General features: G+C 41.1%; 1 protein-coding gene across 1 annotated transcript; it reads left to right on the top strand.

The window, feature by feature from the left end:
• The first annotated feature begins 997 nt into the window (after nucleotides 1-997).
• On the top strand, nucleotides 998-21,735 carry LOC311040463 (sorting nexin-4-like). The gene is made up of 14 exons (XM_084050769.1): nucleotides 998-1,106; nucleotides 3,908-4,032; nucleotides 5,581-5,719; nucleotides 8,260-8,409; nucleotides 10,045-10,092; nucleotides 10,867-10,922; nucleotides 12,863-12,935; nucleotides 13,161-13,222; nucleotides 13,631-13,696; nucleotides 15,447-15,536; nucleotides 16,549-16,648; nucleotides 18,471-18,616; nucleotides 20,301-20,415; nucleotides 20,991-21,735. The coding sequence occupies exons 2-14, from the start codon at nucleotides 3,908-3,910 to the stop codon at nucleotides 21,036-21,038; spliced, it is 1,218 nt and encodes a 405-aa protein (XP_083906895.1). The 5' UTR covers nucleotides 998-1,106; the 3' UTR covers nucleotides 21,039-21,735.
• The last annotated feature ends 3,320 nt before the right edge of the window (nucleotides 21,736-25,055 follow it).

Consider the following 25,055-nt stretch of genomic DNA (forward strand, 5'->3'; position numbering starts at 1 on the left):
AATCCACTTAACTGTTCCCAGAGCGCCTGCTACCTCTCTGTGTCATCTCAAGCTGTCTGTTAGATGGGCCTAATGTTAAAGGACCTGATGTCACATGCTGTATGTTATTGTCACAATCAAAACGTGTGTGTGTGTGTGTGTGTGTGTGTGTGTGTGCGTGCGTGCGTGCGTGCGTGCGTGCGTGCGTGCGTGCACACATCAACTCTATTGTCACATCACAGGTGAAAATCCTTAAAACAGGTGGGTTAAATGAGGTTTAGAGGGGGCAAACCGCCCGCTATTTGTTATCAATCTAACAATTCCTAGGGATCTGAATTGTGATCCCATCCACACTGCTTTTTGTATGATGGCAGTATAAAGCATCAAATGGAAATTCTCATGTAAAATGCATGGGTATAATAAAGATAATGCTACTAGCAGTCATGAAACAGTCCCTTTAAATACTATATGACGAACTGTCGCCATCTAGTGGACTAAACTGTGTGGAACACTGAGCTCGTCAAACACGCATCAGCTCATCTCGCTCTGCGCGTGCGCAACCGGCCTATCAATCAGTTGCCATGTCGGCTTATTATAAGCGACTTTGGCCTTCTTTTTCTGTAAAGTTGCTCGTAGTTGCGGGTTGCGATTTTTTGGGCTTGTTTATAAAGTGTAGTTACTTATTTAGGCTTATTTCCAAATCTTGTCAGTATTATCTAAACCAGTGGTTCTCAAACATTTTCATAAATGTTTTGTACCAGGGAGCATTTGTGGTGTTGGAATGTTTGAAAAAACAATTATTGCAAGAGTTTTTAAAATGAGCAGGTATACGAGCATCCCGGCGCGTTGTGAGTTTGTAGATCTGCAAATACCCAAATACCCGATAGCATATCGGTTTATAAAGTGCTCATGTCATTGTGCTTCTTTTGGCCTTGTTTTCCCAAGAACCGGTTGCTTATTTCTCTCACAAAATATGGCAACGCCGCTATCAACAAACAACATCAGGGAGGATGGCGGATGATGATGAGAGAAGAGAAGAGTCAGCAGCTGCAACTACGACCACATCATCATCATCATCACACCATGAACCGCTTGATGATGAAGCACAAAACATCAAGAACACAACGGTAAATAACACACAAAACAAACATGAAGAACGACATACAACACATCATCACATGATGCTAGCTGTAGTATACAACTCTCGTAGACGTATTTATGATTCTGACGTTTTCAATCTACGAGAGTTGTAGGGTTCACGCCCCATGGAGACATGGACTTTCTGCACTATGCCCCGCAGATACTCCAAACGTGTACAAATTGAGAATAAAGGTGCTTACCCCCAAGCCCCAAATGTTAACTGTCTCTACGTGGTAGTAGTTTAATGTAATAATCCATATCTTTCAATAAAGAAGTGTTTTAATGCCGTCTGTGGCCGATTCTGTCGGAAGTTCCCAATGGGCGGTAGTGACGGGTAGTGACGGGGCGCATCTGGTGAAACCCGGAATTACACTACATGTAAACAGGAAGTAAACGAGGGTGAAAAAATGGCGTTCGGCCACAGACGATATTAAAACACTTTTTTATTGAAAGATATGGATTATTACATTAAACTACTACCCCGTAGCGGGAGTTAACATTTGGGGCGTGGTGGTAAGCACCTTTATTTTCAATTTGTACATGTTTGGAGTGTCTGCGGGGCATAGTGCAGAAAGTCCCTGTGTCCATGGGGGGTGAACCCTACAACTCTCGTAGATTGAAAACGTCAGAATCATGAATACGTCTACGAGAGTTGTATTCTATAGCTAACATGATGCAAGAAGTCAGCTTGTCACTGTGTCTGTGCTGAGACTAGCTCTGGTCCATAGCGTTAGAAGGAGTTCTCCTTAACGCTATGTTACTTTCAAGCCGTTAGGTTAGCGCATCCTCTCATCTCTATTAAAACATAAAGAATACACTTTCGCTACTCAAAACAAAGACGGGTTTAAGATGTTGAAAACCTACTTTCTTAGCGGGAACACTTGGAGCCCCCACCTCACGTCTAAAATACACCTTTTGTCCAGAAAAGAAAATATTTCAACGAATGGAAAATACATTTAGTTACTCCACTGCGCCCTCTACAGATTTGGTCGACCGAACTTTTCTATTGACCAAACCTGTAGGGAGCGCAGTGGAATAACTAAAAATATTGTGTGTTCTGGCCAAAAAGTGTATTTTAGACGTGAGGTGGGGGTCAGCATTTAAACGAGTGTTCCCACTGAGGAAAGTAGGCGCTCAACATCTTAAAACCGTCTTTGTTTTGGTGAGTAGTGAAAGTGTATTTTTTATTGTTACTAAAGACGAGAGGCTTCGCAGCCTGCGCTACCGGAGGTAAGCGGGGAACGGCTGAAAAGTAACATAGCTAAGGTTAAGGAGAACTCCTTCTAACGCCATGGACCAGAGCTATTCTGAGACAGAATGACATCCTTTAACGTTATTTTTTACTACAGTTGGTAGGGCCTATGGCTTGAATGGTTGGGAATGCGTGTCTCTGATATATTTCACATCATTAACAGCATATTTATAGAAATAAAAACTACACATAAAATGTGATCATTGCATTTACAGACCACTAGGCGGCGCGTGTACCCTCTCTGCTAGCCCTCAATGTTTTTGCCATCATGGTCATCATGCTGATATTAACAACGTTAAGCCCTATGTGAATTATCATGAGCAGTGGTGTAAAGTAACTAAGTACATATACTCAAGTACTGTACTTAAGTACAGTTTTGAGGTATTTTTACTTTACTGTGGTATTTCCAATTTTCAGTACTTTTACTTCTACTCCACTACATCTCAGAGGCAATTATTTGAAAACTTTAGTTACTTTGTAGATTTTCATAATTTTTTTACAAAACATACATCAACAAGCTCTCAATGTGTCGCGATGCAACGAATTGTGAGCTTGTAGATCTGCTATTTTCAAAAGATTTATATACATTTTATATATATTTGAAATGGGACATTCTGCATAATGAGTACTTTCTACTTTTGGTACTTTAAGTACATTTTGATACCAGTACTTTTACTCGAGTACATTTTGAATTCCAGACTTTTACGTTGCAGTATTGATACTTTTACTTATAGTTATATAAAATATAGTTACTTTTTCCACCACTGATCACGAGAATAGTGAAAATAGCAGATGATCTGTTATTCTCACAATTTATGAAAAGTTTGATTTTATTTGTCCACTATTTTGTAACAGATTTTGAGTATAAAATATTAAATATGGTGTATTCTGGCCATAAAACGGGGCATTATTTGTACATTATTGATTTAGATTATTTATGTCGGTCATTTCTTCGTGTATTCAAGTTTTTTGTCATATCTGCCCCGTGCAGCTTTTGTTGGCAAGGCCTTAAAGCCACACAATTACGTTGTTAATCGCAATTATTTGTATGACAAATAATCGTCAAGTGAAATCTCATAATCGTGACAGCTCTACCTACACTGTAACTTAACCCATTAAGACCTGGAACCTGTGTCACTTTTTCATTTAGAGCTAAAAAGCATTATTTTACACTTTGGCTATTCAAAAATAGCAGATATACAGGCTCATAGCGCGGCACCGAGTGCCGTGCTACGAGCTTGTAGATCTGCTATTTTTGAAAAATCGTGAAAATGTGTTAAAATCTTTGAATATGTATATTTTTAAAGCGAACATTTTTAACTCAAATCTTTGCTTCTGGGGTCCCCGGAACAAAATATTTTGATGGGGGGCCGTGGCCAAATACATTTCATTTTGGGGGTCCTTTACATGAAAAAGTTTGAGCACCACTGATATAGAAACATACGTTTTTCAGAATACTGTTGAGATTTAGGAGACATGTAGAATCGGCATCAGGTCTCAATGGATTCATGTTTTTCCACAATGATGTTGTCTCAGATGGACGACGAGGACTCGACTCTCCTGCAGAGGATGGAGATCAGTGTGGCGGAAGCAGAGAAACGCAACGGCAAAAACACCATGAACATACAGGAGACCTTCACGGTGTACCTTGTCGAAACGCGGTGAGAATTACAGGCTCCTTTTAACCAGTGGTGAAAAAAAAGTACGGAATTGAAAATGCACTTGAGTAAAAGTACAAAAGTATTGGCGTCAAAACGTACTTTAAAGTACTGATTATGCAGAATGTCCCATTCCGAGTTTTCAAATGTATAAAAATCGTTTGAAAATGGCAGATCTGCAAGCTCACAATGCGTCGCATTGTGAGCTTGTAGATCGGCTAGTTGCAAATGGCTGAAATGTATATAGGGCTGAAGTGGTTAATGTATGTTTTGTTATGATAATCTAAATCTGCAAAGTAACTAGAAACTAAAGTTTTCAAATAATTGTAGTGGAGTGAAAGTACAATATTTGCCTCCTAGATGTAGTGGAGTAGAAGTACAGACATTTGGAAATACTCCAGTAAAGTAAAAATACCTCAAAAGTACTGAAGTACCATACTTGAGTTAAATGTACTTAGTTACTTTCCACCTGCTTTTAACCACCTTTAAGACCTATTTTATAGTTTGTTGTACAACGGTGTCATGCAAGAATAGAGAAAATAGCAGATCTACAAGCTGACACCGCGACACGACGCCGTCGAAGCGGTTTCCGTGGGTAAATGTCGTCAATCATCACCAGTCTTAGGTTTTCTATACGTTAACGTTTGGTAATATATCAAAAGGTCGTCCAAAATCTGGATATGCCCCGGTGGTACAGTCCGTAAAACTGCTTAATGTACTAGTCAGATTATCATTTATACATTATAAAACATAACTATATACAACAGGGGTCTTCAACGTTTTCAGGCCAAGGACCCCCTAGCTGAGAGAGAGGTGAAGCAGGGACCCCCTCTATATTGTATAAAATTGTGTTTCAGATCAACTTTTGCTGCTCTTTTTTCCCTCTACACCTATAACTGTTCGCCAAAAATAGCCGATCTACAAGCCCACAACGCCTTGCGCTGCGAGGCGTTGTGAGCTTGTAGATCTGCTATTTTTGGCCAAAGTTCTCCTCAGAAAATGGATGCTAGGGTTCAAGTGGTTAATGTAAAAAAAAAATCACACCCAGTGTGAAGTGGGCGGTGTGTGGTCATCACAACATGACTCACTTTAAAGAAAGGATAAATGACTTCTTTTAAAGTCCATACTGCTATTCATAGGGCTGCACATGTGTCATGTGTTTCGCTAGCCAATCACAGTCCTGAATTTGCAAAGTCAGCCAATCACATTAGTTAGTGGTGATGACACTAGCTGTAATGTGATTGGCTGACTTTGCAAAAGTATCGATTTGCATTAACAATGGAAGGGTTAGGGGTATACAATGCGTTGTAGACTATTGGCCAATCACGGTGCAGGATTGGTCAGTGTCCAAAACTCACTTATAGGGGGCGGCTACACCGCCCCAAAAAAAATCCTATCACACAAAGATTTGGCAGACCCCCTGTAGTAACTCTGAGGACTCCCTAGGGGTCCCGGACCCCCTGTTGAAGACCCCTGATAATATACAATATTGCATAACATACAATATACATTACGTACCTCTGTTTGTTTGTTTGTTTTCCCTCCCTAAAGTGCAATGGATGCGATCACTGGAGGTCACGGCCAGGCCCCCGACTCCCTCTGGAGGAGGTACAGTGAATTTGAGCTTCTGAGGAACTACCTGCTTGTCACCTATCCCTTCATCGTTGTGCCTCCTCTGCCCGAGAAGAGGGTGAGTTTAACCCGTTTGATCCGGGCAACGCATCTGTGTCATTTTAACATTTCTTTGGCTTTCCATTTTTTTTTTTTACCCATTAAAACCTGGAAATGTCTCATTTTTAGATTTGAGCTAAAAAGCATTATTTTACACTTTGGGCTATTTTTGAAAATTCGTGAAAATGTGTGCAAATCTTTGAATATATATATTTTTAAAGCGAACATTTTTAACTCAAATCTTTGCTTTTGGGTGGTCCCTGGAACAAAATATTTTGATGGGGGTCCTTGACATGAAAAAGATTGAGCACCACTGATATAGAAACATACGTTTTTCATAATACTGTTGAGATTTAGGAGACCTGTAGAATCGGCTTCAGGTCTTAAAGGGTTAATCGTGAAAGTTTATCCCTGGAACAAAATATTTTGAGATGGGGGGGGGGGGGTCCGCGGCCATCATTTTGGGGGTCCTTGACATGAAAAAGTTTCAGAACCACTGATATAGCAACATGAGTGGTTTAAAAAAACTGTTAGAATGTAGAAGACATTTTTTGGAATCCCCAGAAGCAAAGATTTGAGTTACACATTTGCTTTAAAAATATATATATATATATTCAAAGATTTGCACAAATTTCCCCCACAATTTTAAAGAAAATAGCCGATCTACACGCTCATAGCTCGGCACCGAGTGCCGTGCTATGAGCTTGTAGGTCTGCTATTTCTGAATTGCCCAAATGAATCTAAAATGACACAGACGCGTTCCCGGTCTTAATGGCTTAACTGTGTGTTTTCAACGGATAACTCCCATTGTCCGAGGCTCCTGCTCATTTAGTTACGGCTCGGGAGGCAGAGCGGCCGTCCTGGGAACCGGTTCAATCCCCGGCTTCCCCCCCTGGCCGCATGTTGAAGTGTCCTCGAGCAAGACACTTAACCCCAACCTGCTCCCGATGAGCATGAGGTTTGGTTCCTTGCATGGTTTCCTCCCCCCTTCGGTGAGTGAAAGTTTGTGTGTATGGGTGAATGTAATGCACATTGCAAAGTGCTTGGGAGAAAGGTGGTCTGTATAAATGCACCATTCATTTACCATGTTAACGATGATAAAATCAGATAAAGGAGGGTTCAAGTACACTGTAAAGCCTAATGTATGGTTGGAGCGACGTGTCGCACTACTTGTCCGAGATTAGAGCAGTGGTTCACAACCAGTGGTCCGGGGACCACCAGTAGTCCTTGAGGGGGTTCCAGGTGGTCCCCATGCAGCTAAACGATGGAGAGTTGGTAACCAAATGGACCCTTATTAGATCTTTGACTCTTGAGAGCGTAAAATTAAACCAAATGGACCCTTACGGGTCCATTTGGTTTCATTTTACGCTCTCAAGAGTTAAATTATTGTTAAACATCTGCAAAGAATTGTTATTTTGATCAACGTTGGCCTGTTATCTCTCCTATTGTACCAACATCAATACATCATGGAATTGTGGACAAAATCGTATCGAACCGTAACGATAACAAAATAGTCTTAAGTTTTGGGTCCGAGAGTCTAAATCTTATCAAACGGTGGTCCGTGGCTCAAATGCCGAATAAATAATGGACCTTGATATGAAAAAGGTTGAAAACCACTGGATTAGAGCATTCATATTGTCGACAGCCTCAGCCGAACATGCTAACAAGGAAGTGAATGTGGTCTTGCGCCTCTCGTCTTCCCGACCAATCAGAGTCTGCATCATATTATGAAGCGTTTGTTCCATTGAAGGAAGGCCTTTCATTTCAGGTACACGACCACAGACATATAAAGGTAGACGCCTCCTCCGGCTCTGAGGCGTGATCCCAAAACCTATACCACTTGTGCAAGGACGCGCTGTGATTGGCCAATATGCTTGTGCAAGGACGTGCTGTGATTGGCCTTAGTCACTTTGAGTGGCAGTTAGGGGAAAAACATGATTTACTATTCTGTCCCTATCGGTACATAACTCGAACGGCGCTGAGTAGGCTCAAGCGAACTTCGCAACATTCGGCGCGGCAACTCGCTCGCTTTAGCTCGCTCGGTGGTACCTCACGTGGCTCAAGTTCGCTTGAGACTGCACGCCATCATATCGTAAATCGCTATTATTTTGGTCACAATAATCGTGACGTGAAATTTTCACATCGTCCCATCCCTAGTCCGCCACATATTTTTTTGGTTGTGCGTAGGGATGTCCGATATTATCGGCCTCCCGATATTATCGGCCGATATTAGCATAAAAATTGATATCGGGAAAATATCGGTATCGGTTTTTGAAAAAAAAATGTTTTTTTTTTTTTTTGCTTTATAAATAAGTTACAGGAGTTCTTACTGTATATGGTGTGTGTGATATGACATTTGAGCTTACCCTAATCGCAATAATCCCCGCATATATCGGTATCGGTTGATATCGGTATCGGTAATTAAGAGTTGGACAATATCGGTATATCGGTTATCGGTAAAAAAGCCAATATCGGACAACCCTAGTTGTGCGATGTGTCATTCAACACTTGTCGACTCCAAGCGTAAATGGTAACCGTAACTCTTGTGTTGTGTTACAGGCAGAGTTTGTATGGCACAAGTTGTCAGCAGACAACATGGACCCAGATTTCGTGGAGCGCCGGCGGGTCGGACTGGAGAACTTCCTGCTTCGTGTGGCGTCACATCCTGTCCTCTCCAACGACAAGATCCTCTATCAGTTTCTGACCGAGGTACCTGTCATCACCTCTTTGTCTGCGTGACTATCATTTTACCACATGAATCCTAGGTCCCTATTGTGGGCAGTGGCAGTGGTGTAAAGTAACTAAGTACATGTAATCAAGTACTGTACTTAAGTACAATTTTAAGGTATTCTTACTTTACTCAAGTATTTCCAATTTTCAGTACTTTTACTTCTACTCCACTACATCTCAGAGGAAAATATTGTACTTTTACTCCACTGCAATTATTTGAAAACGTTAGTTACATTGTAGATTTTGATAATTATTACAAAACCACTTCAGCCCTATGTACGTACACTTCGGCCATTTGAAAATAGCAGATCTACAAGCTCACAATGCGTCGCGATGCGACGCATTGTGAGCTTGTAGATCTGCTATTTTCAAAAGATTTTTATACATTTGAAAACTTTGTGAAATGGGACATTCTGCATAATGAGTAATTTCTACTTTTGGTACTTTAAGTACATTTTGATAGCAATACTTTTGTGCTTTTACTCAAGTACATTTGAATTCCGGACTTTTACTTGTAACAGAGTATTGCTACATTGTGGGCACTGGGCAGGTGAACATTTGGCAAAAATAGCTCGATCGGCTGTCTTTGGCAAAGAGATTTGGTGTAGAGGAGGACAAAGAGTGGGCCAAGTACAGACCCTCGTTGCTGTCCGGCAGAAACCAGCTAACTCCATTTTGACCCTTTTGCATTTTTTTCCATCTATCAGGGCCATTGAACACGCTTTACATCTGTGTGTTGGTAAAAAAAAAAGCCAATGAAAAGCATTAAAAAGCGCTTCTGACAAAACCAGCTAACTCCATTGGATCCTCAAATGTTCAGCTAAACCAGCGAAGTCCACCGGAGTTAGCTGGTTTTGCTGACTCCAGGCTCCACCCCCACGAACGCATCTATGTCATTTTAAGATTTCTTTGGCTCTATAAAAATAGCAGATCTACAAGCTCGTAGCGCGGCACCGAGTGCCGCGCTACAAGCTTGTAGATCTGCTATTTATTTTTTTTAATCGTGAAAATGTGTGCAAATCTTTAGTTTGAATATATATATACTTTTTTAAAGCGAAAGTTTTTAACTCAAATCTTTGCTTCTGGGGATTTTACAAATGTCTTCTAAATCCTAAAAAAACATTTATCCTATTTTTTTTTTTACTTATGTTGCTATATTTTCAATGGTTTTCAAACTTTTTTCATGTCAAGGACCCCCAAAATAATATGTATTTGTCCGCGAACCCCCTCTCATCTAAAAATATTTTGTTCCAGGGACCCCCAGAAGCAAAGATTTGAGTTAAAAATGATTTGCACACATTTTCACGATTTTTCTAAAAATAGCAGATCTACAAGCTCATAGCGCGGCACTCGGTGCCGCGCTATGAGCTTGTAGATCTGCTATTTTTGAATAGCCAAAGAAATGTTAAAATGACACAGATGCGTTCCCTTCCCTGTCTTAAAGGTTTAAGTGGTAAAAAGAAAATGACACAAGAAAAGGACATTTACATTTGGTTGGGTCCTTTTGCCTGCCTAATTCTTGATTCCGTCTGTATTCATTTCAACATGGCTCATTCATTCATTTCAAGGTGAATTCTTAACTAATTCCAGTGTTGTGTCTGCTGACATTGGCAGGAACATGGCTGGAAGGACATGGTGTATGAGACAGGATTTCAGGCAAAGGTACCTCCTTATCTACAGTAGCTGTTACCTCTGTCTGGCCTCACCTAGATTCACGTTTTTTTAATTAAGACCTGAGGCGATTCTTTAAAAAAAATCTAAATCATAAGTTTTTGGAAAAAAGAAAAAAAAATGTTTTCAAAAATAGCAGATCTACAAGCACTCGGTGCCGCGCTATGAGCTTGTATATCTGCTATTTTTGAATAGCCAAAGACATCTAAAGTGACACAGATGCGTTCCAGGTCTTAATGGGTTAAAACATACTATATTTTCTCTAGATCTTATTAAATCTTATACAGTAGCTCAGTCGCATTTTATTATATTATATAACATCCCACTCTAGTGTAAGTCCTCATTTCCCAGGTAATGATTCCCCCATAACAAACTTAAACTATATATCTTTTTTTTTAAGCGAACATTTGTAATTCAACATTTTTAGAATCGGCCTCAGGTCTTATTTTCACTGCCTATTGTTATTCATGCCAGAGATTTTTCAATGAAAAAAAAAAAAGTACTCCGGAGCCGAGATACAAAATTTTAAAGTTTTAAGTTAACAAGGAAGTGGATGAGAGTAAAGATCTTCGAAAATTCATATCTTTGGGTCAAATTAATTTTTTTTTTTTTTTTTGCTAAAATCGAGTTAACTCGATCTTGGCAGGCAAGTGATGAAAAGCTAATATCGAGTTAACTCGATCTAGGCAGTCAATGTGTTAATGGGTTAAACAAAAGTTAGAAGATCTAGCGCAAAATACAACTGACTGTGTGTTTATTTTGTAGGTAGATTCCAGGCTGAGAGCTCTCAGTGCCACCTTCAGGGTCAGGAGCCCTGATAAGTAAGTCATCTTTCTCCCCTTTGCACAGTATAAGATATCTCAGGCCATTTGATTTTCAGTCGCCAATAAATACTGTACGTTCCTATTGGTAACCAGGCTAATGTTGTGCATTTGCCTGTGGGATATGAGTGGCATAGTGCAGCGATTTCCAACCTGTGGGCCGGGGGCCCACTTGTTGGCCTTGCCCCGTGTGGATATTGCAAGCGGGTCCCCAAATAATTGGCAAAAAATGTACGATTTTATGATAAAATAACATGAATATAGTGTATATATCTTTAAATGTCACTAATTTTTTTTTCTCCAAAATCTTGCACAAAAAAAAAGAGTTCATTATGATACGGATAAATAGGAACTTAAAGTACACTATGTTGGTTCCATTGATCCAAGCCGGAACACAATCAATCAATCGATCGATTGATCATTAAAATAAACATGCTCTGAAAATGCATGCGGCACACCCATCGGACCACTTAAAGGACGACTTCACCAAGGGGAATCCAAGCTGATAGAAACTGCAGGCTTTCTATTCCGGGAATGCTAGTGTATAATGGAAGCCATTGTTGTAAATCTTGTTTTAAAAAAAGAATAATCTGCCTAATGATATTGTCGCTGGTAGGCGGGTTTCTGAACTGCCCACAGCCCTCCTATGAGACAGACCGAGTAGGAAAACAATGGTGCTATTTTATATTAGTGAGGGCCAATTATATGAAGATAGGTTGAAAAATGGGTGAAGTCGTCCTTTAACACGGCAGCGTTAAGTGGTCCGATGGTTGGGCTGTTCGAACGCTTTCGAGATTTGCAAGTGGGTCCTGATACAGAGAAGGTTGGGAACTGCTGGTATATGCTGGTGTGCAGTGCTGATCAGGGTTGCCAGATTTGCTTATTATAATTTGCCCGCAAGATTTTATTTGAAAATAGCAGATCTACAAGCTCACAACGCGTCGCATCGCGACGCGTTGTGAGCTTGTAGATCTGCTATTTTCCAGGAATTGAACCAGGGATTGAACCAGGGATATTTCTGAGACTGAGACTGATTCTCTAATCAATTTAAAATTTTCATTTCAATTTAGGCATTTAGCAGATGCTCTTACAATAAGCAAGGCAATCACATACATCGAATGCAGAGAGACAGCTATAGTAGTGCCTCAAGAAACCATAGGATCCCAGGCAAACCAAGAACCTAGCATCAGTCTAAACCAGGGGTCTTCAACGTTTTCAGGCCAAGGACCCCTTGGCTGAGAGAGAGATAAAGCAGGGACCCCCAAAATATATTGTATAGAATATAATCTTTTCATAGATTTCATAGATAGCTTCATAGACTTGTTTGACAGCACTGTCATCAGTGTTGGATTCATTTTAATGTGTGTTTTCAGACTTTTAACCACATAAACCGTCCATACTAAGTGAACTTGACCCACTCTGTACTTGGTCTGCTCTTTTTTTCCCCCCTACACCAAACCTCTTTGCCGAAAATAGCAGATCTACAAGCCCACAACGCCTCGCAGCGCGAGGCGTTGTGTGCTTGTAGATCTGCTATTTTTGGCTAAAGTTCTCCTCAGAATAGGGATGCTTGGTTGAAGTGGTTAATGTAAAAATCACAAATATTTGGCGGCCCCCCCTGTAGTAACTCTGAGGACCCCCTGTTGAAGACCCCTGGTCTAAACAATATACTATCGAAAGAACAATCTGTACATTGAAACTATAGCATATCAGATAAGCAATGAACCTACCATCCGTTTAAATATCCATCTAAATTATATTCTTAACATCGTGGTCAAGAAAACAAACATGAGTAACAAAAACATGAAAACGATTGACCAAGATATGTTTGAAAGGTATCCATATCTTGGTCAATCGCTAGCATTAATCAAATCATTACTTTAACCTGTAAGTCACCACTTTAACACCAATCCTGAAAGCCACCCCATTATCTCTATCAGACGTTTTGTGGAGATGAAACACTACAGTGACGAACTGCAGTCTCACACCTCACAGCTTCTTAGAGTGCGAGCGGTAAGTTACATACTGTTTTACACACACACACACACACACACACACACACACACACACACACACACACACACACACACACACACACACACACACACACACACACACACACACACACACACACACACACACACACACACACACACACACTCATCAACTAAAGCCTTTGTTGAAGTAGGATTTTTGAATCTCACAAACACTTACATCCACCTTCTCTTCCTCTTCCAGAGGGTTGCAGACCGACTATATGGCGTTTACAAGGTTCATGCAAACTATGGAAGAGTCTTCAGGTATCACACCAATTATCTGACAGTAAAAAAAAACTAAAACTATTTATAAAAAACGATTTATGTCTAGAAATATCTTGATCAGGTTGAGGGATTGGTTTTATCCTATTGCGCCATCACATAAATGTAATTTACTTATTCCACCTAAGAGGATATATATGATATAGGATAATTATATGATAACCCAGGTTATTTAGCTAGATGTGGTCAATTGGGGGATAAGAAGTACATACATGAGAATCCTTCTTTCATCTAGTAGAAAAGTAATTTGCATCCAAAGCCTCAGTAGTGTGTATAATGCAAATATTCAATAAGATAGTGGCTGTGCATCATGAGTAGAAAGACTAATGACTAATAGATACAGTATGTGCTTGTTACAAGTGCACTCACATCCATGTGTGCTCATTGCAGTGAGTGGAGCGCCATAGAGAAAGAGATGGGAGATGGATTGCAGAGTGCCGGCCACCATATGGATGCGTGAGTAATGGATTCTACCTCGTGCTCGTTTTGGCTTGTTGACCAGTTCAAAACTGTCTATTTATATCACATACCCAAGCAGTGGTTCCCAACACCTGGTACTACTGGTTTTCCATCCCACCAGGATGTTAATTGCATTCACCTCGTTCTACTGTAGCTGTCTGAACAGGGACTAGTTACACCTGCTAGGATTCAGTGTATGAGTAGCACGGCTTGGGTGCAGTAAGTACTGGGAGCTGATGGTACTGTAGGTGTGGCGCTCTACCTCAGCAATCCATATCCCAGGGGTCTAGAGCATTGTAACGGGGACAGACTCCCGCTTTATCGGCTGATACCGACAATAAGCCTCTCCCGGCCTACTTTCTTAGGATAGAAGACCAGCAGTACTGTCAGCGTTTAAGGTCATAATGGACCCTTGGCTAAACCCCACCCCAAAAGCGATTGTCGAATGATAGTTTAGCAACCGTTGCTAAGCTGGCATATGGTTTGGCAAGCTTCCGTCACCTGTCATAGCTGTCAATGTTATTTCGCCCGCACACACAATCATTTGCAACCTAATAGCGAGAATAGAAATACCACGATAACGCAATGGTGACTATGAACCAGCAACAGATTCCACATACCCAGAAAGCGGTTTGGAGGGCGCATTTTTTGGCCCTTTTCCCAAGCTGAAATCTGTGTTGGCTGTGTTGTTGAACACATACTAAGCTTAACGTCGGGAAAGTTACACAACTCACCAGCCTAGGCGATGGCAATAATACTAATCACCGTAATCGTAAAAAAAGGTACAAATCATTTAAAACATACAAATGTACAAGTCAATGGGTGAGAAGTAGAAGCCTTGGTCTGACAGAGTGGAGTGGGTGGGGCTTAGCGATGGGTCCATTGCTCCACACTCATTTTTGACATGGGTCAGAGTGGCTTATTGTCATTTTCAGCTGAGCAATGGGGCCATCTATCCCCTTTACCATGCGCTAGACCCCTGGTAGATGTTTTGCTAAGGGGGAGCTACCCTCAGCTCCCAGTACCTACAGCATGTCTTAGTTACCCAAACCATGCTTCTCATACACTGAGTTTGCGGTGCCCTGGATGCAGTGTTGATTTCGTCGACTACCTTTTTTTACTGACAAAAACTAAATTAAAATAAGCTATGATGATTAAAACTAGGACTAAATATACTGACAATTTCGTCATCAAATAAAAACTAGACTAAAATGTTAGTGAGGGACTAGTGGAGAAGAGATCCAGAGTAGAACTAAAAGACAAGTCATTTTATGCTTGGTTGCGCTCGGGTGTTGTGCTCTGAAAATAGCAGATCTACAAGCTCACAACGCGTCGCGCTGCGACGCGTTGTGAGTTTGTAGATCGGCTATATTCAGCAAGCAACCAAGTGTAAAATCTGCCATTACGACACCATCAAGGCCCGCGAAAATGCATTTTAGTCGACTAAATCAACTGTAGATTTAGTCGACTATAATATTATGATATTTAGTCGACTAAATCTAGAAAACTATAACATTTCAGATGACTAAAATATGACTATAACTAAATGGAATTTTATTCAAAAGACTATGACTAAAACTAAATCAATATTTGCTGTCAAAATGAACACTGGCTGGCTGAAATCCAGGACCTTGCGATAGTAAAAGGCGAGCGTTGTACCGACTGGGCTACCCCGGGCAGTGATGGAAGTGAATCTGTTGTTGACATTCCAGTGAACAAGTGCAAATTGTCCTGTTCGATACTGTAGCTATGCTGCCTCAATAGATGACATCTTGGAGGAAGAGGAGCACTATGCAGACCAGCTGAAGGAGTATCTCTTTTACGCCGAAGCCCTAAGGTAAGCTATTCAAACTTTTGAGCTGGTCGCTTCACCTAATCACATATACGCAGTGGTGGAAAGTAACTAAGTACTCAAGTAGTGTACTTAAGTTCAATTTTGAGCTATTTTTACTTCACTGGAGTATTTCCAATTTTAAATACTTTTACTTTTACTCCATTACATCTCAGAGGCAAATATAGTACTTTTACTCCACTACAACATAGCCTATAGTATTTACAAGATGTTTCGGTTATTAGTTGTTTTAAGATGAAAGAGTTATTGAAGTGTTCAAACTGGAAATAGAATAGACCAGATTAAATAATGTTTGAATTGGTCAAACTAGCTATAAAATGCATGTTCAGAAGCATCTTTCAAAAAAAAAACCTAATGGTCTCGGATATTTCATGAAAGCGAAGGTTAAAGGCTCAATCTGTGATTTCTTCAACTGGAATGTAGAACACATCTGTGTCATTTTATCGATTTCTTTGGCTATTAAAAAAATAGCAGATATACAAGCTCATAGCAGCTTGTAGATCTGCAATTCTTTTGAAAAATCACGATTTTTTTTGCAAATCTTTGAATATATATATTTTATTATTATAAGCGAACATTTGTAACTCAAATCTTTGCTTCTGGGGGGTCCCTGGAACAAAACATTTTGACATGGGGACCGCAGCCAAATGCATATCTAAAAATGTTTTCTAAATTAAAAAAAATGTAAAAACATATCTGTTGTTATATCAGTGGTGCTCCAACTTTTCCATGTCATGGACCCCCAAAATGATATGCATTTGGCCGCGGATCTCAAAATATGTTGTTCCAAGGAGCCCCACTGAATAGCCAAATCTGAAAATGACACAGATGCTTTCCGGTCTTAATGGATTGAACCATGCTAACATCCACTGTTAACTAATTAACTACTAACTACTAACTACTAATTAACTAATTAATGGATTGAACCATGCTAACATCCACTGTAGTGCGTGATGATGGTTTCTCAGACCGTTCCCTCTGCCTCTCCTCTCTGCAGAGCAGTGTGCAGGAAGCACGAACTGACCCAGTTTGAGCTGGAGGTGGCTTCTCAGGACCTCATCTCCAAGAAGCAGCAACGTGATGAGCTGGCTACAGGGGTAGGTCCTGTTCAACTTCTCACCTGGAGGTCCAACACACTTTATAAGTTAAAGCTTGACCAAGTGGCTTGTTTCAGACGCAAACACACAAACTGGCGCCTTAACATAATGCAGATATGGTTTACTTATTTTTTTCTTTGCTCAACAAAGCAAAAAGGAATAATAAAAACAAGAAAGAACAAGCTGGAATTAGATGCTGGTTTACTGAAGCTGTAAGGTGCTTAAAGGGATATTTCATTTCAAAAAAACTTTTCGTGATTTTATCGTCTACTCAGGCTTTTGTGAGCCCCCCAGACAGTTTTTAAGTTTTTTGATTCAATATTTAGATATTAGATATTCATTTTATCAGACACGCCCCCTTCCTATACAAACCCATTGTAACTTCAAACTCCATTTTTAACATGTTAGATTCATCAAAAACACCCGTCCTTGGTTCTGGTGACTCATACCACCCCCCTAATACGCGAGGGAGCCGTGTTTTTTCAATTACTTTTTTCATTTCTTTTTAATATTTTTTGTGGAAAATGAAAAAAATAAAATACAATAAAAAAAATAAATTAAATAAATGAAAAAAGTAATCGAAAAAACACGGCCCCCTCGCGTATTAGGAGGGCAGGGTGAGTCACCAGAACCAAGGGCGGGTGTTTTTGATGAATCTAACATGTTAAAAATGGAGTTTGAAGTTATAATGGGTTTGTATAGGAAGGGGGCGTGTCTGATAAAATCAATATCAAATATCTACTGAATCGAGCAACTTAAAAACTGTCTGGGGGGCTCACAAAAGCCTATGTAGACGATAAAATTACCCAAAGTTTTTTTGAAAGTGAAATATCCCTTTAAAACGCTGGGACTGCGCATTTTGGCATGGTGTTTAAAATGTGCGTGGATTAGACTTTTGGGAAAGCCCAACCCGATCCCACACGCCTTAGTATACATTGCACGGAATGGTCATTCCGTGCATAGACAAATGGAAAACCCCGAAAATTCGCGCATAGCCGCCTCGCATCTCCCCCATTGACTAAACCAGGGGTCTTCAACGTTTTCAGGCCAAGGACCCCCTAGCTGAGAGAGAGATGAAGCAGAGAGAGATGAAGCAGGGACCCCCTCTAGATTGTATAAAATTGTGTTTCAGATTAAACTTTTTTTGTTTACTTGGTCTGCTCTTTTTTCCCTCTACACCAAACACCTCTTTGCCAAAAAATAGCCGATCTACAAGCTCACAACGCCTCGCGCTGCGAGGCGTTGTGAGCTTGTAGATCTGCTATTTTTTGGTAAAGTTCTCCTCAGAAAAGGGATGCTAGGGTTCAAGTGGTTAAGGTAAAAAAAAAAAATCATATCACACAAAGATTTGGCGGACCCCCTGTAGTAACTCTAAAGACCCCCTAGGGGTCCCGGACCCCCTGTTGAAGACCCCTGGACTAAACCATTTCGGAGGCGCGCAGTCTCAAGGGAACGGGAGCCACGTGAGGGACCACCGAGCGAGCCAAAGCGAGCGAGTTGCCGTCCTGAACGTTGCGACGTTCCCTCGAGCCTACTCAGCGCCGTTTGAGTTACAGTATGTACCGATAGGCACAGAATCGTAAATGTTGTTGTGGGTACTGCTCTGCTTCCGTTTTTTTCCCGGGTTGCAACTGATTACGCCCACCGTGGGACTCGCCGTACATATGCACGGATTTTCGTGTTTTCTAGGCGACTACGCACCGGAATGACGTGCACTGGGTCCGTGCAATGTATACTACATTCTGTGAGATCAGGCTGGAAAGCCATATGAACCCTGTCTGGGTATCTCTCTCTCTCTGTCGGTCTGTCTGTGGTCTCTCAGATTGTGCGGACGTTCTCCTTCAAAGGAATGACCAACAAGCTGTTTGGCCAGGAGGCTCCTGAACAGAGGGAGGCCAGACTCCAGCTGCTGGAAGAGCTCATAGTGGAGGGAGAAGAGACGGTGAAGGAGAAGACAGCGGAGTGCCAGTGAGTACCAAAGACTCCTGTTCTACGCCCGATTCAGTCATTCGATTACTTTCTAAATGTAATGCTGGACATGACTTTAAAGCCGTCGTTCTCAAACGTACTCATTTCAAGACCCCCATAACTCTTGAGAGTGTGCAAATGGGCCCTTTACACATTTGGTTCATTTGTTCAAGTACATTTACTCAAGTACTGTACTGTACAATTGTACGGTATTTTTTTTACTTTACTGGAGTATTTCCAGTTTTCAGTACTTTACTTCTACTCGACTACATCTACATCTCAGAGGCAAATATTGTACTCCACTACAATTATTTGAAAACTTTAGTTACTAGTTACTTTGCAGATATACATTATTATAAAACATACAGTAACCACTTCAGCCCTATTTTATACATAGGCTATTTGAAAATGGCCGATCTACAAGCTCACAACGCATCGCGACGCGTTGTGAGCTTGTAGATCTGCTATTTTCAAACATTTTAGCACTTTTACTTTTGGTACTGTAAGTATATTTTGATGCCAAATTGCCAATACTTTTGTACTTGTACTCAAGTAAATTTTGAATTCCGAACTTCTACATTGCAGTATTGATACTTTTACTTAAGTAAAACATTTGAGTACTTTTTCCACCAAAACATTTGAGTACTTTTTCCACCAACTGTCCATGGGTAAAGTACCTTCCCCCCACCACCGTGGAGTGTAGGGGTTTGAATCCACTGCGGTGCATCCGGCTTTGTCGAGCGTCTATACAAACACAATTGGCCCCTTTTCGGTGGAGGGAAGCCAGGCGGGGGGGGGGGGGGGGGGGGGGGGTGATATTTGTCACTGTACACACTGTGTCCTCTCGTTGAAGTTTCTCACTGCCAGATGAGCCAGTAGGGTGCAACAGCAGTGGCAGCAACGCATACATGTGTGTGTGTGTGTGTGTGTGTGTGTGTGTGTGTGTGTGTGTGTGTGTGTGTGTGTGTGTGTGTGTGTGGGGGGAGGAATTCATTGGCACAATGACTAAATTGGGAAGAAAAAGTGGTCAAATATATTGTCTACTGCAGTGGTTCCCTAACTTTTTCATGTCAAGGACCCCCAAATTAACACTTATTAGCCCGCGGACCCCCATTTGAAAAGATATGCCCGGGACAAGATAAGAGGATTTTTACAGCTCTAGCAGTGATTCTCAACCATTTTAATTTCAAGTACCCCCAGTTTGACATGCATTAGGCTACGGACCCCCATTTAATGGCATTTCTATCTCTGGGACCAAATGCAAATGCAACCAAATGGACCGTTTGGGTTCCTTTGGTTCCATTTGTACACTCTTACGGTGCGTTTTAACAGCGGGCGATACTGGGCGACATCGTCCAAAAAGATAAAGAAAATCCATCTTTCATCGCCCCCCCGCCCACTTCGCCTGATCGCCGGCTCTAGACTTTCTTTATCTTTTGGGCGATGTTGCCCGGCATCGCCCGAGAGTCGCCCGCTGTTAAAACGCACCGTCAGAGTTACAGACCCATGAGGGTCCATTTGGTTCCTAACTATCCATCATTTAGCTGGGGACCCCCTGGTACTCCCTCAAGGACCCCTGGGGGTCCCCGGACCCCACTTTGAGAACCAATGGTCTACTACTCTAAATGAGTAAAAAAAAAAAAAAGCCACAATAATGATGTGCTGCTCTGGATGTGTGCTGCAGAGAGCATGTTGAGGGGGCGTGGGTGGACATGCAGCGCTTCCATGAGCAGAAGGACAAAGACCTCCGTGAGGCACTCATCAATTATGCCGTCATGCAAGTCAGCATGTGTAAGAAGGTGAGCTCATCCACCAGCAGGTGCACAACAACAAGCCTTTTATTGGTCTTTCTTAAGGTCATACTGTGTAACCTTTTCAATTAAACAATTATTGTTGATGTAATCTTTCACTGGTATATATTTCACAATAACCATTACACATAAATGTGTTTTCTGACAACTTTGTTGGGGTTTGCGAGTGTCTGCTCCTCGCACCAAAAATGCAGGTATTTATTTAAAAGTTATTACATACTGTTTTAAGTTAACGTCAAATATCCTCGGCTCTAGGCAGCATTAGTTTTGGAGCGGTACTTCTGTTATAGCAAACTGAATTATGGGAATCGCAGTTCTAACAGACAATGGAGCAACTGCAGGTGTTGACAAAAAGACTATTAAAATGGATGTTACACAGTAAGACTTTAAAGGTAGGGTAAGTGATATTTATGGTTAAACAAAAAAGTTGAGAATATAGAAAAAAACATTTAACATTTTAACAAAATAATTTCACTTTTCATACCTTTTTTAAATGTTTTGGATCATGTCATTAGTCATTAATCTCTTTCACTTTCTGTCTGTCTCTCTCCTTCTCCCTGCAGGGAATACAAGTGTGGAGTAATGCCAAAGATTGTTTCCTAAAGATGTAAAAGTCTGAGCCATATTCAGGGGAGTGATACATGATACATCAACCATCATGGATGTACGGCCGCACTGGTTCGCAATCTCAGTTGGATATTTGCAGTAGTCTAATAGGCCTAATGCAATTTGATTTCTTGGTTTAATTTATTTCGCAGCCCTGCGTTCACATGATTGGTCTGCATTTCAGATAGGGGGACATGTTTCATTGTGCAGCTACACTACGCAATATGCATTTTTAGACCGCAGATTCTTTGGCTATTCTATTCATTCCTGTCTCGGCACACACTTACTGCAGCACAATATAAACCTTGAAGTTAGGTTAAAAACGTTCTATGTATGCGTCCATGCAGCCAGTAAATGGATTATATCCATGCATTATCCAAATCAGCCCATTTGATAAATTGATATCCACAACCATAACACTATGCATATATTTAAAATATAAAATAATAATACATTGCCTTCATAGTTCAGTATTTGTCAAATCTAGAGAATGTCAGCTGTTGGCAAATCTGGGTACTGCGATTTAGTTTAAATAAGAAGCCTGGATGCAATATTTAAGACAAAATATTTTCCAGGATGTTTACAGTAATAATTTAAATGTTCTGCTATGAGTAATGCTGTTACAGAAGGCATCACTTTCTTCAACTCTGCACAAAAAGTACGATCCCAACAGTTGATAACAGCACATTATTGCCTATCATGTTTGGTTATTTGTACTTGCTTGCTTTTTTAAATGTAATGTAGACGTGAACCAATGAATCAGTTAATTGTGATGTATATCGTGTAAACATTTCTTTTTTTTTTTTTTAAAGATTTTTTTTGGGCATTTTTATGCTTTATTGGAGAGGGACAGAGAAAGTATTGCGACAGGAAGAATGGGAGAGAGATGGGGGAAGACATGCAGGAAAGGCCGACGGGAACGGGACGCGAACCCGCGGCACACTGCTATTAAGGATTTTCAACCAGGGTGCCTAGACCGCGACGCCACGGTCTAGGCCCGTGTAAACATTTCTAATCTTGATATTTGTATTATTTAGATAACACTGTTATCTTGGAGCAATGGACCAGATAGCGGCTTATCTTCTAGCTCAAGGGTACAGCACTGAATGGTGCAGGGATTGAACCTGTGACTGAATAAATGCAATATGGTGGTTGGTATACATTTTAAATAAGCCTTTAGGGTTAATGTGTGCTATTAGTAGTTGTTTTGATCTTTTGCCAGCAATAAGCTACAAGATTTTAAATTTGATGACATTTTAAAGCTCAATGTGGATACTGGCCTCCATGTTAATTATATTTATGATTTTAATAAAAAAATATATGACATACCATTAACTGTTTTCCCAATCTTCATATTAAAAACATAGTGCAAGTAACAGTGGATTTTCATAGTACCCAAAGTCGCTTTACAAAACAAATGAAAATAAACAACTTTATTAGGAGAGAAATAGTTAAAAGCCTAATTATTTCGCAAAGAGAAAAACATTAAGCTAAGACTAAACGGCAGAAAGGGAGATATGATTTGAGTTGAGGGGGGGAAAGCGAAAAAGGTGGGTTTTGAGGGAGGCTTTGAAAAGGGTGGGGGTGGCTTTGATGTGAGGTGGGAGTGAGTTCCAAAGAGAGGGGGGGCTGCAACTGAAAAAGCCCTGTCACCCCAGGTGCGTTTGTTTTTTGGGGGATTTCCAGGAGGTTGGCTCCTGAGGGAACGGCAGGGGACGCCAGTTGGAGGAGGTCAGAGAGGTAGCGGGTGGCCTGGTTGTTGAGGGCCTTGTAGGTGGTGATAAAGCATCTTGAAATCGATGCTGTGTTTTACTGGGAGCCAGTGAAGGTCATGGAGGACTGGGGTGATGTGGTCTCTGGATCGGGTTCTGGTGAGGAGGCGGCGGCGCGGTAGGATGATGAGCCATCATCGGCCGCCACCAGGAGGTAATTTCTGACCAGGATTACAGACATACATATAGACATTCTATGCATTTATTTGTAAGATGACTGACAACAGGAAGTGATGCCCATAATTGACACACCTCCTTTTCCCCAGTAAGCTCCTTGGGGAAACTTTTGGATGGAGGATGAGTTTACCTGCAATTCTAGTTAGTTTTGCAGTCTTCTTTTTACATTTTTTTATTTCAGTTAACATTATTTTTTCTTTTTAGTTGTAAATTATAATTGCTGTAGAGTACAGCATATATTTGAGTGAGAGAAATAGACAGTCAATCAGAGAGCGAGTCGCACAGTATTTCAGTTTTTGAAACCAGTGTGGCTGCTGTGGCATCACGAGGGGACGGGTGGTACATTCCTACACCCAAAATGGCCGTTGTAGAAAGAACTACAACTCCCACGGTGCCTCAAAACCAGGAGACAGGTGTAGGTGTTTGAGGCACCTAATTGAGGCAGAGCTGGGAAACTAGATATCAGAGCAAACAAACTCAGCAAGCAGGACCGAGAGGAGCTGGACCCCTGAAGGAGTCAAAGTGGACAAGACTGCATAGATGTTAAGTAGTACTGTGGACATAGTTTTGGGCTGGATCAGTATTCTCCCTTTGGGACGATTTGTTATTTTGCAAGTTGCCTAATGTTTGCCTATTCCTGAGTTATTGAATAAACCTCATTTTGTTTTCACTTTGGATTTTGCCTGTTTGTACTGCCCTCCCTCACACTATACAGCTCCATACCTCTCATGACATTAGACCAGGAATAACAAGAAAGTTGAGTGAAATTACTTTTATTTGAGGGTGACAGACAGGCCTCACTAGTCTAGTCTAGTCTAGGCGTTCCTCTGAGTGTCTTCATCATGGAGCTGTGGAAGAAGCACAAACATTGATACAGAACAAATAGCAAATTAAGTCACTCACACCTTTTATGTCAATACATTTTAATTTTCTTTAATATATTTATTTTAGGTCTTAAAAGTCCCTGTCACTTTACTGTCACCCCACCCCAAATCATGTGGGGCTCCCGGCCCGGCCCACAGATTGAGAACCACTGCTCTAATGAACACAGTGGACAGTGATCACAGTGGGGAACCTGCCAGGATATTGTGTATAGCCTATTGTATGCACCAGCGACTCTCGGCTGTTTGGTGGGGAATAATACTGGGGACAGCAGCATGAACCTCTGCACACATTAAACGGGGATTTCCATTTATATATATATTTATATATGTATAAAATAACCATTTCCTCTTCTCTTTGTCGTTGCTAGGAAACCGGTAGAATGACACTTTAGTAGTTATTTTAGTCTCAGATCTGTTAAAACAGCGAGGGAAACAGCACTGTGCATATTGGCAAAATACACACTTTGACCCAGAACTTGTTCTGACGGGGCGCAACGTCACAGCTTAACAACAGATTAAACTGAGAAAAGTAGGACGTTTTTTGGAGGTTGCTATAAATGGAGGGAGATGGCCACTGCAGCCAGAGGCCTCAAAAGACCAAAAAGGAATGAGGCAAATTACTTACCGGATCTCCCTGACGGGAAGGATGAAGCTACGCTAGAGGAGCAGAGAAAGCACTTAGTGGAAGAAATGAAAAAATGGAACCCCAGTGAAAGTGGCATTGCAGTGATGATGGACCAGACCTTTGCACTGCGGAGACGGGAGCTTGAGGTGGACAAACCTCCAGTGGCAGCGATGAAGGAGCGGTGGCCAGCTCTTTTTAAAGAGAGACAAGTACTGATAATAACATGCATTAAATCTTTGGCTTGGACCATTAACCAAATGTTTTCCTAATTTACACACTGGTTCAAATGTATTTAGTCACTGCATTTTGTTCTGTGGTTTGCTGTGTTGTAGGTTTATGCTGAGTTTAACTGAGGAGCTGCGGATCACCACCACACACCTAGAGACAGACTTCTTAGATGCTCTGGATCGCTACACACCACAATTGGTCACTATCTTCAAGTCCAAGAAAGGTGCCATTAGAGAGAGATTGTCGAAATTGTGCAGCAAATTGACGGGGTAAGTCTACAACATGCTTCTTATATTTGCATTTATCATGACCCAGTTTATGTACAACCTATAACCC

Source organism: Gymnoscopelus microlampas (genome assembly GCF_963454915.1).
Source record: "Gymnoscopelus microlampas genome assembly, chromosome: 24".
Lineage (NCBI taxonomy): Eukaryota > Metazoa > Chordata > Actinopteri > Myctophiformes > Myctophidae > Gymnoscopelus > Gymnoscopelus microlampas.